This window comes from Anarhichas minor, unplaced genomic scaffold (genome assembly GCF_050575085.1).
Source record: "Anarhichas minor isolate MPS153535 unplaced genomic scaffold, ASM5057508v1 ptg000067l, whole genome shotgun sequence".
In the NCBI taxonomy this organism is placed as follows: Eukaryota; Metazoa; Chordata; class Actinopteri; order Perciformes; family Anarhichadidae; genus Anarhichas; species Anarhichas minor.
In genome coordinates this window covers 5,497,479-5,509,831 of record NW_027466513.1, presented here as the reverse complement: position 1 = coordinate 5,509,831, position 12,353 = coordinate 5,497,479, and the positions used below count along the sequence as shown (strand labels likewise).

At 43.6% G+C, this 12,353-nt stretch overlaps 1 protein-coding gene across 1 annotated transcript in view; it reads left to right on the top strand.

Annotated features, from left to right (window-relative positions):
- Positions 1 to 12,353, top strand: part of LOC142934175 (uncharacterized) — a 44,836-nt gene that overhangs the window by 3,475 nt on the left and 29,008 nt on the right. The window contains exons 3-10 of the mRNA XM_076078610.1: positions 1,393 to 1,560; positions 8,269 to 8,406; positions 8,699 to 8,809; positions 9,634 to 9,789; positions 10,353 to 10,532; positions 10,608 to 10,730; positions 11,216 to 11,329; positions 11,875 to 12,187. Of these exons, the coding sequence (XP_075934725.1) occupies positions 1,393 to 1,560; positions 8,269 to 8,406; positions 8,699 to 8,809; positions 9,634 to 9,789; positions 10,353 to 10,532; positions 10,608 to 10,730; positions 11,216 to 11,329; positions 11,875 to 12,187 (1,303 nt within the window). The remainder of the gene's footprint in view (positions 1 to 1,392; positions 1,561 to 8,268; positions 8,407 to 8,698; positions 8,810 to 9,633; positions 9,790 to 10,352; positions 10,533 to 10,607; positions 10,731 to 11,215; positions 11,330 to 11,874; positions 12,188 to 12,353) is intronic.

Sequence of the window (12,353 nt, the reverse complement as noted above, 5' to 3'; positions counted from 1 at the left end):
GAGAGATACTCAGAGAGAGAGAGAGAGACTCAGAGAGAGAGAGATACTCAGAGAGAGATAGATAGAGATACTCAGAGAGAGAGAGAGGGAGACTCAGAGAGAGAGAGATAGAGATACTCAGAGAGAGAGAGATACTCAGAGAGAGAGAGAGAGATACTCAGAGAGAGAGAGACTCAGAGAGAGAGAGAGAGAGATACTCAGAGAGAGAGAGATACTCAGAGAGAGAGAGAGATACTCAGAGAGAGAGAGAGGGAGACTCAGAGAGAGAGAGAGAGATACTCAGAGAGAGAGATACTCAGAGAGAGACTCAGAGAGAGAGAGATACTCAGAGAGAGAGAGAGACTCAGAGAGAGACTCAGAGAGAGAGAGAGGGAGACTCAGAGAGAGAGATACTCAGAGAGAGACTCAGAGAGAGAGAGAGGGAGACTCAGAGAGAGAGATACTCAGAGAGAGAGAGAGAGATACTCAGAGAGAGAGAGAGAGAGACTCAGAGAGAGAGAGATGTTCAAACACACACGATGTTGGTGTTTGAACATCTGGTAGTTGTCGTAGTTCATTGGTGTGTATTTACAACCTCACGTTACCTCAGTTTTACACGGTGACACTAACAGATTTTAAATCTAAAGAGAGAGCATGTGTTGGTTAACTTCCTGGTGTTGTGAAATGAAATGTATAAAATGGGATCGGTGCATATTTATTTACAATCTAAGTTTTATATTTGTTCTCGTGCTCGTCAATCTCACACACATTTAAATACACACTCTGAAGCCTCGTCTACCTTTTAAAATAACAGTTCTGTCCACACCAGCTTCGTTTTACAAAACGACTCCAAACACTCAGCGGGCCGGTAGATAAAGGCCACGTCAACGATCCCGCAAGTACCAGAGAACACTGTGAGCATGCTCAGTGAGCTTATTGTCTGTTCTCAAATAGCAAAAGTAGCGAATTATTTATTTTCTTTGTTTTGTTTACATACTGAATCATTGGTGCCATGGTGAAAACAAAGTTTGACTCATATGGACGAACGATGACTTTACAATATGAGGAGATGAAGACGTTGATTGGGAGTCTTGTTGTACGAGATATGAACTCATCTCAGTGGTTTTCAGGAACCGTATTCTGCCAAGGACGACTCTGAAGACTTCCTAAATGCTCCGTTTAAACGTCCACACAGATACTAAGTAATCAGAGTTTATAAATCCATAGCGTAGAGGTTTAGTGATTAAAACTCCCAACCGTAGAGGAGAACACGTGTGAAGCTGCCGCTATACTCCAGATGAACACCTGTACTCTCATCTGTCCATCTCATGGTGCGCTGCATTCACAACCAAACACTTGTGCTTGTGTTCTGGGGTCACCAGCTCACCGTCTCCCCCGTCTCTCCCCCCTCAGGGTCCAGGCTCTCCAGGCCCCCCCCGCGGCGCTGCTGGTGGCGGTGATGAGGTCGCTGTGGAGGAAGTAACAGAGCGACTCACCCAAACTGAGCTGCTGGTCACTCAGCTGAAGGAGTTGATCCGGGAGAAGGACGCAGCGCTTCACTCCAGAGATGAGCAACTGAAGGTGAGGACGGGGGAAGAGGTCAGAGTCGTTTTAGACACGTTATAACACACGATGAAGTCATGATTAATAACTCAACAGTCAGGTAGTGTCCTTGTTGTGCAGTACACATGTTATCTATGCTCGTATTATTGATCACTTGTGCCACAATATGAGCTTTCTTCAGTTTGATACCTCGTCTGTGATTCTCTACACTAAAGACTCCTGCTTGTGTTCTCAGTATTCGTCCTTTAACTGGCTTCATCTTACCTAAATAGAAGTGCAATAACCAACTAACCATCATTTTTATTGGGGATTAAATCTCTTGATTATTTTCTCGATTAATCGATTCGTTCTTTGATCTGAAAAAGAGAATCAGAGGTTTCCCCAAAGATGACGTCCTAGAAATGTCTTGTTTTGTCCACAACTCAAAGACATTCAGTTCTCCGTCACAGAGGACGAAAGAAACCAGAAAACAGTCACATTAAAGGAGCTGGAATCAGACTTTGAGTCAAAGTGATGAATGGATTATTGAAATAGTTGGTGATTCGATTAATCGTTGCAGCTCTTCACACTTTGTGACCGTCATTGAAGCCGCAGTGAGTTTTAATGAACTTCTGAACTCCTTGTGTTTGTAATCCTGATATCATTATCTAACGTGTTTTGACACACATGTATTTATATATATATGTATTTATATATATATATAGTGTTTCTATGTGATGTTCCTCGTACTAGACGCAGTAGTCTGAGAGGGATTTGTCTCTGACTGATCCGGGCACAGCTGGTCACATGAGTTATTCTGATCCTGTTAGTCACCGATTAAGATCAACCCGGATCTAGTTAACTATTAAACCCTCGAGTCTGCATCACAATAACAAAGACAGGAATGTGAGATTTGAGCTCAGTTAATGTTTGGAGGGAGCTCCACTCCTCTACAGGTCGTCCTCACTCTACTGTTCTCACAATCAGAATAAACATGAGAGAAACCAGCGGGACCAACTTGTTTCCAATGAAAGCAGCCAGCAGCACTAGCTTTAAAAGTTATGCTAAATATAGCACCGACCTCCCCCCAAATTATCATTATGAATGTGGCTATTGTTAGCACTCACAGCTGTTCACATAGCAGCTTGTGGAAAACACCGGCTGAATGAAATGATTGAACGGGCTTATTAACGAATACAACAAAACGGTGTCTTTAAGATACATCACCTCACCTCAGCTCTAACCTGTGTCCTGTCACACTGAGGTAAAGAACATTTACTCTGTGACTCAGGTAGTGAAGCAGACGTGAGGTAAAGAACATTTACTCTGTGACTCAGGTAGAGAAGCAGACGTGAGGTACAGAACATTTACTCTGTGACTCAGGTAGAGAAGCAGACGTGAGGTAAAGAACATTTACTCTGTGACTCAGGTAGAGAAGCAGACGTGAGGTAAAGAACATTTACTCTGTGACTCAGGTAGAGAAGCAGACGTGAGGTACAGAACATTTACTCTGTGACTCAGGTAGAGAAGCAGACGTGAGGTAAAGAACATTTACTCTGTGACTCATGTAGAGAAGCAGACGTGAGGTAAAGAACATTTACTCTGTGACTCAGGTAGAGAAGCAGACGTGAGGTACAGAACATTTACTCTGTGACTCAGGTAGAGAAGCAGACGTGAGGTAAAGAACATTTACTCTGTGACTCACGTAGTGAAGCAGACGTGAGGTACAGAACATTTACTCTGACTCAGGTAGTGAAGGAGACGTGAGGTAAAGAACATTTACTCTGTGACTCAGGTAGAGAAGCAGACGTGAGGTAAAGAACATTTACTCTGTGACTCAGGTAGAGAAGCAGACGTGAGGTACAGAACATTTACTCTGTGACTCAGGTAGAGAAGCAGACGTGAGGTACAGAACATTTACTCTGACTCAGGTAGTGAAGCAGACGTGAGGTAAAGAACATTTACTCTGTGACTCAGGTAGAGAAGCAGACGTGAGGTAAAGAACATTTACTCTGTGACTCAGGTAGTGAAGCAGACGTGAGGTACAGAACATTTACTCTGACTCAGGTAGTGAAGCAGACGTGAGGTAAAGAACATTTACTCTGTGACTCAGGTAGAGAAGCAGACGTGAGGTAAAGAACATTTACTCTGTGACTCAGGTAGAGAAGCAGACGTGAGGTAAAGAACATTTACTCTGTGACTCAGGTAGAGAAGCAGACGTGAGGTACAGAACATTTACTCTGTGACTCAGGTAGAGAAGCAGACGTGAGGTACAGAACATTTACTCTGTGACTCAGGTAGTGAAGCAGACGTGAGGTAAAGAACATTTACTCTGTGACTCAGGTAGTGAAGCAGACGTGAGGTAAAGAACATTTACTCTGTGACTCAGGTAGTGAAGCAGACGTGAGGTAAAGACCATTTACTCTGTGACTCAGGTAGAGAAGCAGACGTGAGGTAAAGAACATTTACTCTGTGACTCAGGTAGAGAAGCAGACGTGAGGTAAAGAACATTTACTCTGTGACTCAGGTAGAGAAGCAGACGTGAGGTACAGAACATTTACTCTGTGACTCAGGTAGAGAAGCAGACGTGAGGTACAGAACATTTACTCTGTGACTCAGGTAGTGAAGCAGACGTGAGGTAAAGAACATTTACTCTGTGACTCAGGTAGTGAAGCAGACGTGAGGTACAGAACATTTACTCTGTGACTCAGGTAGAGAAGCAGACGTGAGGTAAAGAACATTTACTCTGTGACTCAGGTAGAGAAGCAGACGTGAGGTACATAACATTTACTCTGTGACTCAGGTAGAGAAGCAGACGTGAGGTAAAGAACATTTACTCTGTGACTCAGGTAGAGAAGCAGACGTGAGGTACAGAACATTTACTCTGTGACTCAGGTAGTGAAGCAGACGTGAGGTAAAGAACATTTACTCTGTGACTCAGGTAGTGAAGCAGACGTGAGGTAAAGAACATTTACTCTGTGACTCAGGTAGTGAAGCAGACGTGAGGTAAAGACCATTTACTCTGTGACTCAGGTAGAGAAGCAGACGTGAGGTAAAGAACATTTACTCTGTGACTCAGGTAGAGAAGCAGACGTGAGGTAAAGAACATTTACTCTGTGACTCAGGTAGAGAAGCAGACGTGAGGTACAGAACATTTACTCTGTGACTCAGGTAGAGAAGCAGACGTGAGGTAAAGAACATTTACTCTGTGACTCAGGTAGAGAAGCAGACGTGAGGTACAGAACATTTACTCTGTGACTCAGGTAGTGAAGCAGACGTGAGGTAAAGAACATTTACTCTGTGACTCAGGTAGTGAAGCAGACGTGAGGTACAGAACATTTACTCTGTGACTCAGGTAGAGAAGCAGACGTGAGGTAAAGAACATTTACTCTGTGACTCAGGTAGAGAAGCAGACGTGAGGTACATAACATTTACTCTGTGACTCAGGTAGAGAAGCAGACGTGAGGTAAAGAACATTTACTCTGTGACTCAGGTAGAGAAGCAGACGTGAGGTACAGAACATTTACTCTGTGACTCAGGTAGAGAAGCAGACGTGAGGTACAGAACATTTACTCTGTGACTCAGGTAGAGAAGCAGACGTGAGGTACAGAACATTTACTCTGTGACTCAGGTAGAGAAGCAGACGTGAGGTAAAGAACATTTACTCTGTGACTCAGGTAGAGAAGCAGACGTGAGGTAAAGAACATTTACTCTGTGACTCAGGTAGAGAAGCAGACGTGAGGTACAGAACATTTACTCTGTGACTCAGGTAGAGAAGCAGACGTGAGGTAAAGAACATTTACTCTGTGACTCAGGTAGAGAAGCAGACGTGAGGTAAAGAACATTTACTCTGTGACTCATGTAGTGAAGCAGACGTGAGGTACAGAACATTTACTCTGACTCAGGTAGTGAAGGAGACGTGAGGTAAAGAACATTTACTCTGTGACTCAGGTAGAGAAGCAGACGTGAGGTAAAGAACATTTACTCTGTGACTCAGGTAGAGAAGCAGACGTGAGGTAAAGAACATTTACTCTGTGACTCAGGTAGAGAAGCAGACGTGAGGTACAGAACATTTACTCTGTGACTCAGGTAGAGAAGCAGACGTGAGGTACAGAACATTTACTCTGTGACTCAGGTAGTGAAGCAGACGTGAGGTAAAGAACATTTACTCTGTGACTCAGGTAGTGAAGCAGACGTGAGGTAAAGAACATTTACTCTGTGACTCAGGTAGTGAAGCAGACGTGAGGTAAAGACCATTTACTCTGTGACTCAGGTAGAGAAGCAGACGTGAGGTAAAGAACATTTACTCTGTGACTCAGGTAGAGAAGCAGACGTGAGGTAAAGAACATTTACTCTGTGACTCAGGTAGAGAAGCAGACGTGAGGTACAGAACATTTACTCTGTGACTCAGGTAGAGAAGCAGACGTGAGGTAAAGAACATTTACTCTGTGACTCAGGTAGAGAAGCAGACGTGAGGTAAAGAACATTTACTCTGTGACTCACGTAGTGAAGCAGACGTGAGGTACAGAACATTTACTCTGACTCAGGTAGTGAAGGAGACGTGAGGTAAAGAACATTTACTCTGTGACTCAGGTAGAGAAGCAGACGTGAGGTAAAGAACATTTACTCTGTGACTCAGGTAGAGAAGCAGACGTGAGGTACAGAACATTTACTCTGTGACTCAGGTAGAGAAGCAGACGTGAGGTACAGAACATTTACTCTGACTCAGGTAGTGAAGCAGACGTGAGGTAAAGAACATTTACTCTGTGACTCAGGTAGAGAAGCAGACGTGAGGTAAAGAACATTTACTCTGTGACTCAGGTAGTGAAGCAGACGTGAGGTACAGAACATTTACTCTGACTCAGGTAGTGAAGGAGACGTGAGGTAAAGAACATTTACTCTGTGACTCAGGTAGAGAAGCAGACGTGAGGTAAAGAACATTTACTCTGTGACTCAGGTAGAGAAGCAGACGTGAGGTACAGAACATTTACTCTGACTCAGGTAGTGAAGCAGACGTGAGGTAAAGAACATTTACTCTGTGACTCAGGTAGAGAAGCAGACGTGAGGTAAAGAACATTTACTCTGTGACTCAGGTAGAGAAGCAGACGTGAGGTACAGCACATTTACTCTGTGACTCAGGTAGTGAAGCAGACGTGAGGTAAAGAACATTTACTCTGTGACTCAGGTAGAGAAGCAGACGTGAGGTACAGAACATTTACTCTGTGACTCAGGTAGAGAAGCAGACGTGAGGTACAGAACATTTACTCTGTGACTCAGGTAGTGAAGCAGACGTGAGGTAAAGAACATTTACTCTGTGACTCAGGTAGTGAAGCAGACGTGAGGTAAAGAACATTTACTCTGTGACTCAGGTAGTGAAGCAGACGTGAGGTAAAGACCATTTACTCTGTGACTCAGGTAGAGAAGCAGACGTGAGGTAAAGAACATTTACTCTGTGACTCAGGTAGAGAAGCAGACGTGAGGTAAAGAACATTTACTCTGTGACTCAGGTAGAGAAGCAGACGTGAGGTACAGAACATTTACTCTGTGACTCAGGTAGAGAAGCAGACGTGAGGTACAGAACATTTACTCTGTGACTCAGGTAGTGAAGCAGACGTGAGGTAAAGAACATTTACTCTGTGACTCAGGTAGTGAAGCAGACGTGAGGTAAAGAACATTTACTCTGTGACTCAGGTAGAGAAGCAGACGTGAGGTAAAGAACATTTACTCTGTGACTCAGGTAGAGAAGCAGACGTGAGGTACAGAACATTTACTCTGTGACTCAGGTAGAGAAGCAGACGTGAGGTAAAGAACATTTACTCTGTGACTCAGGTAGAGAAGCAGACGTGAGGTACAGAACATTTACTCTGTGACTCAGGTAGAGAAGCAGACGTGAGGTACAGAACATTTACTCTGTGACTCAGGTAGAGAAGCAGACGTGAGGTACAGAACATTTACTCTGTGACTCAGGTAGAGAAGCAGACGTGAGGTAAAGAACATTTACTCTGTGACTCAGGTAGAGAAGCAGACGTGAGGTACAGAACATTTACTCTGTGACTCAGGTAGAGAAGCAGACGTGAGGTAAAGAACATTTACTCTGTGACTCAGGTAGAGAAGCAGACGTGAGGTAAAGAACATTTACTCTGTGACTCATGTAGTGAAGCAGACGTGAGGTACAGAACATTTACTCTGACTCAGGTAGTGAAGGAGACGTGAGGTAAAGAACATTTACTCTGTGACTCAGGTAGAGAAGCAGACGTGAGGTAAAGAACATTTACTCTGTGACTCAGGTAGAGAAGCAGACGTGAGGTAAAGAACATTTACTCTGTGACTCAGGTAGAGAAGCAGACGTGAGGTACAGAACATTTACTCTGTGACTCAGGTAGTGAAGCAGACGTGAGGTAAAGAACATTTACTCTGTGACTCAGGTAGTGAAGCAGACGTGAGGTAAAGAACATTTACTCTGTGACTCAGGTAGTGAAGCAGACGTGAGGTAAAGACCATTTACTCTGTGACTCAGGTAGAGAAGCAGACGTGAGGTAAAGAACATTTACTCTGTGACTCAGGTAGAGAAGCAGACGTGAGGTAAAGAACATTTACTCTGTGACTCAGGTAGAGAAGCAGACGTGAGGTAAAGAACATTTACTCTGTGACTCAGGTAGAGAAGCAGACGTGAGATAAAGAACATTTACTCTGTGACTCAGGTAGAGAAGCAGACGTGAGATAAAGAACATTTACTCTGTGACTCAGGTAGAGAAGCAGACGTGTGAGTCCAAACTGTCGAAGCTGCGTCTGCAGAACAAGGCCAAGGTGACCTCGCTCACCTGTCAGCTGGAGGAGCTGAGGAGGCAGCAGGGAGGTCCGGGCACGCCCACTCACAGCAAGAAGGTAAAGACACACATTCACACCGGTGAGGCAACACATGTCAATACCTACAATGAACGCATGAAATTCCTGTTTTTATACTAATTCTAATGCAGATCTCAGCAATACATGTTTTAACCACTGGGGGGCACAATGCAGAGTAAAACACACGTACCACTGCCTTATGAAGTCGTTATGATATAATGATGAATATAATAACTGCCAGTAGAGTTGACACATTTGAGTTTTTTGTCTCCTGGTAAATGTATGATGCGTGTATGATTTCATAGCGTCGTCTCTTCGTTGTCCCTCGTAGGGATCGTCAGAAGGAGAACACGCCAGTCGAGGAAAGATCGTCTTGCTAAAGAAGAAGGTGGAGGAGCTAGAACAGCAGCTCGCACGAAGACAAGAGGACCTGGAACACAAGGTCAAGTATCTTCATGTTTAAGTGTTGTTTCACCTGAGTGATGTTGAAAAGAAGGAACCAGTTGGAGATGGTTCACTGATACAACACAGACAGACAGACAGACAGGGTTTGTATTAAGGTAATAAAGTAGTTTATGAATAGGAGATATGAGTTTAAAGTTAATTATAATCCCTCTTCATAGTGGAGGTTAGTTTATTAGTTTATGTCTTTTTACCGGTTTCACTCGTTGTCTTTGTGACTCCTCACAGTTCATTTTGTTTGTTCGCAGCTCACAGAGCAGAGAGTATAAACGCCTCCGTTCATACTCGGCTACGACGCCAAGAGCGAGTATAATCGAAGCGTTGGTATAGTTGACAGTCTAACAACAGTGTGTGTGTTCAGGACCAGAATACACGCAGAGAAACAGGAAGCCAATCCAGGCGCTCCAAAACAAAGAAACGGGGCGTGGCCACAGGCGATTTATTTGTTCGTTAAGTGTCTTGATGAAGATCTACAGGGGTCGAAACATGTCGGCTCTTTTTAATGATTCAGCCGCTATAATGAAGGCTTCTTGATATTTCTTTCCTCGTTTGTTCAAGGATTCTGGAGAGCCTGGATTGTCTTCCTGTTCATCCTGATATCTTCAGTCTTTATGCTCCACATATCTGAAACAAACTCAAGAACTCTCTGCTCTTTTAAATTAAATTCAACTATTTATTCATACCACTGCACAGTCTGCCTTTTTGTGTTTCATTTAATGTTCCCGGGTACATTCACAGGGTTGGAAGCAAACGGGCATTCAAATATTTTTCTCTAACGATCAGCTGGTTTCTGGTTCGTTCCAGAGGAAGGAGGCGGAGTCACAGCGGCAGCGCGGCGAGGAAATGGACGCCATGCTGACGGAGAGGGACAGGAAGCTGGCAGACAAAGAGGCTTATATTGTTCACCTGCAGACAGCGCTGGCTGGAGATCAGCCCATCACACCGGCACCACAGCAGCAGGTCAGACGCCTCACAAGCTCTCTCTACAATAACATCTCTTTTTAATTCAACCCTATCATCACACCAGCGTGGTCTTTCTAGTAAACTAATCTACATTTAGAGGGAACGCAGTTTGTATGTGACATTTTAGAAGGCTTTTATTTTGAAAGTCCCCCTCATAATGTACATAATGTACTGTCATTGTGAAGTCAGGTTGGTCCTGGAAATGTATTATTTATTATTTAGTTTGACTTATTATTCACATGATTTGAAATTCAATTTCTCTCTGAAATAGAGTTTTTACTGCAGGCGGTATTTTATTTTGTCTTTGGCTCTTCACTTCCTTGTTTCCCTCCGGATACAAAAACACAAACTCGCCCACTTCTTTTGGGAGGTAGAGAGCGAGAGAAGCCTTAAAAACACAACTGTTGTTCACGACGTCCTAATTAACTAGATCCCTCGTAGACAAAGTAATCCGGTGTATATTCGATGTATTTCCCGCCCTTATTCCCAGGTATCTGTTGTTTTCAGTAGTTCATATTATTATTGCTTACTTAACATTGAACCGTGCTTCACCTCCTCAGGAGGCGGAGGACGGTGGAGCGATGCAGGAGCTGCAGCTGCTGGTGCAGAGCCTCACCAGGAAGGTGGGAGAGGCGGAGGAGCGCTACAGTCTGCTGCAGGAGCAGACAGACAGCTTCAAAGAGCTGCTGGCCACGGAGAAGGAGCAGCACGTCCAGAGGGAGGAGATGTACAAGCAGAACGTACGTTCCTCTGAGGCCTCTGCTGGACTATCTCATGCTGTTGTCTTGAGTCTCATGATGTTTGTGTTTGTTTAGATCCAGACATTCAAAGACATCATGATTCAGAAAGATCACCAGGTGATGGAGATCAACCAGATGCACGAACAGGAGCTCTTCAGGCTAGCGGCCAAGTCTGACGCCAGCGCAGACTTGGACCAGGTAGTGACATCACTCATGTATTATTGTTGTTATTATTATTGTTATTATGTCTAAATCAATCAGTGAGGAAACACTTGACTTATTTCTGTAATAATAAAAATGATATCTAAATATGTGGAATCCAGCATTCAGTCTGATTATATCATATTTTACGTTTTCTACTTATTTATCATACTTTCACTGTGTGATTACTTATTTTATTGTTTTGCTTATGTCTGTTGTTTGCGCTGTCCACTCTGCTGCTGTGATCCTGCACATTTCCCTGCTGTGGAACTGATAAATTACTAACTTATCTTATCTGTTATTAACTTTAACTCTTTGTGATATTGTTATCGTACGAGTTTATACGATTTCCTTCTGTTCAGAGGAGACTTAAGAGGGTTGAACCACAAAGTTACTGTTTCTGTGCAACACAGGGATTGTAGAAAGCTTTTCTGTGTCGGTTGTGTAACGTTAAAAACATATTTTTTTTGTCTCCTCCTCAGCTTCTGAAGGCTCTAAAGCAGAAGCTTCATGAGAAGGAGGAGGTGCTTCTGGGTAAAACGCAGGTCATCGATGTTCTCCAGGGAGAGGTGGACGGCCGGGACCAACAGATAAAGGTCAGGAACAACATCTCTGATGACATGCAGAGATACAGAGGGTATATATATACATATATATATATATTATAGTGGTGTAACGGACAACTGTCGATCCGTACCAAATCAATTAAATAAACCAATCAGAGGAGAGCTAGTAACGTTAGCAGCACCGCTAACGGCTAACCAACGGTTAGGAGATGTTTTCACATGAATATAAAATAGATATTAGAGATGAATTATGAGCTGCTTAACTTCCTAACACAAGCTCTAAGCTCATTATTATACTTCATTAAAAATAATAATGAAGAGATTTATTTAATCAATAAAAATACAATCTTTTATTTTCTAATCATTTGAATTGTGTGTTTATGAAGAGAAAACTCAATAAATTACTAAAACAAAGTAAAAGTGTAACATTTAGAATTGTTGATGATTTACAGACTTCAGAGCGTTAAAATGATATTTGGGACGATGACAAAAAACACTAATATATGTGATAGCCATTCCTAAACTCTTCAAATATGAAGTCACATTACTCTTCTTCTTCTTCTTGTTCTTCTCAGGATCTTGCGGAGCGGCTGCGTCGGCTGCACGTGGAGCGAGAGAGCCTGGCGTCCAAGATGGAGGCCGAGAAGCACGTGATGCGAGCACAACTCCGCGACCTGATGGAGAAGCAGCAGGCGGAGGTGCAGCGAGTGACGGAGCAGCATCAGGCACAGATGGACCAAACGCAGCGGGATCTCCTGGGGCAGCTGGAGGAGCTGAGGAGGTCTTCGGGAGGTGGACGCACACCCGCAGACTCCGCCTCCAAGCCCGCAGACTCCGCCTCCACGCCCGCAGACTCCGCCTCCAGCCAAAGGATCACGGAGCTGGAAGGTTGGTGGTTCTTTATTTTGATTGTTCAGAAGACATCCAGAGGAAACGTCATGGTGGTTTAAGACAGTCAGCATTTAGACTCTGAACATGTTTATCTGTAAGTCAGAAAACATTAAGGAAGGAAGTTAAAAAAACGTACATTTGGTCTTTCATCAGAAGATACTCG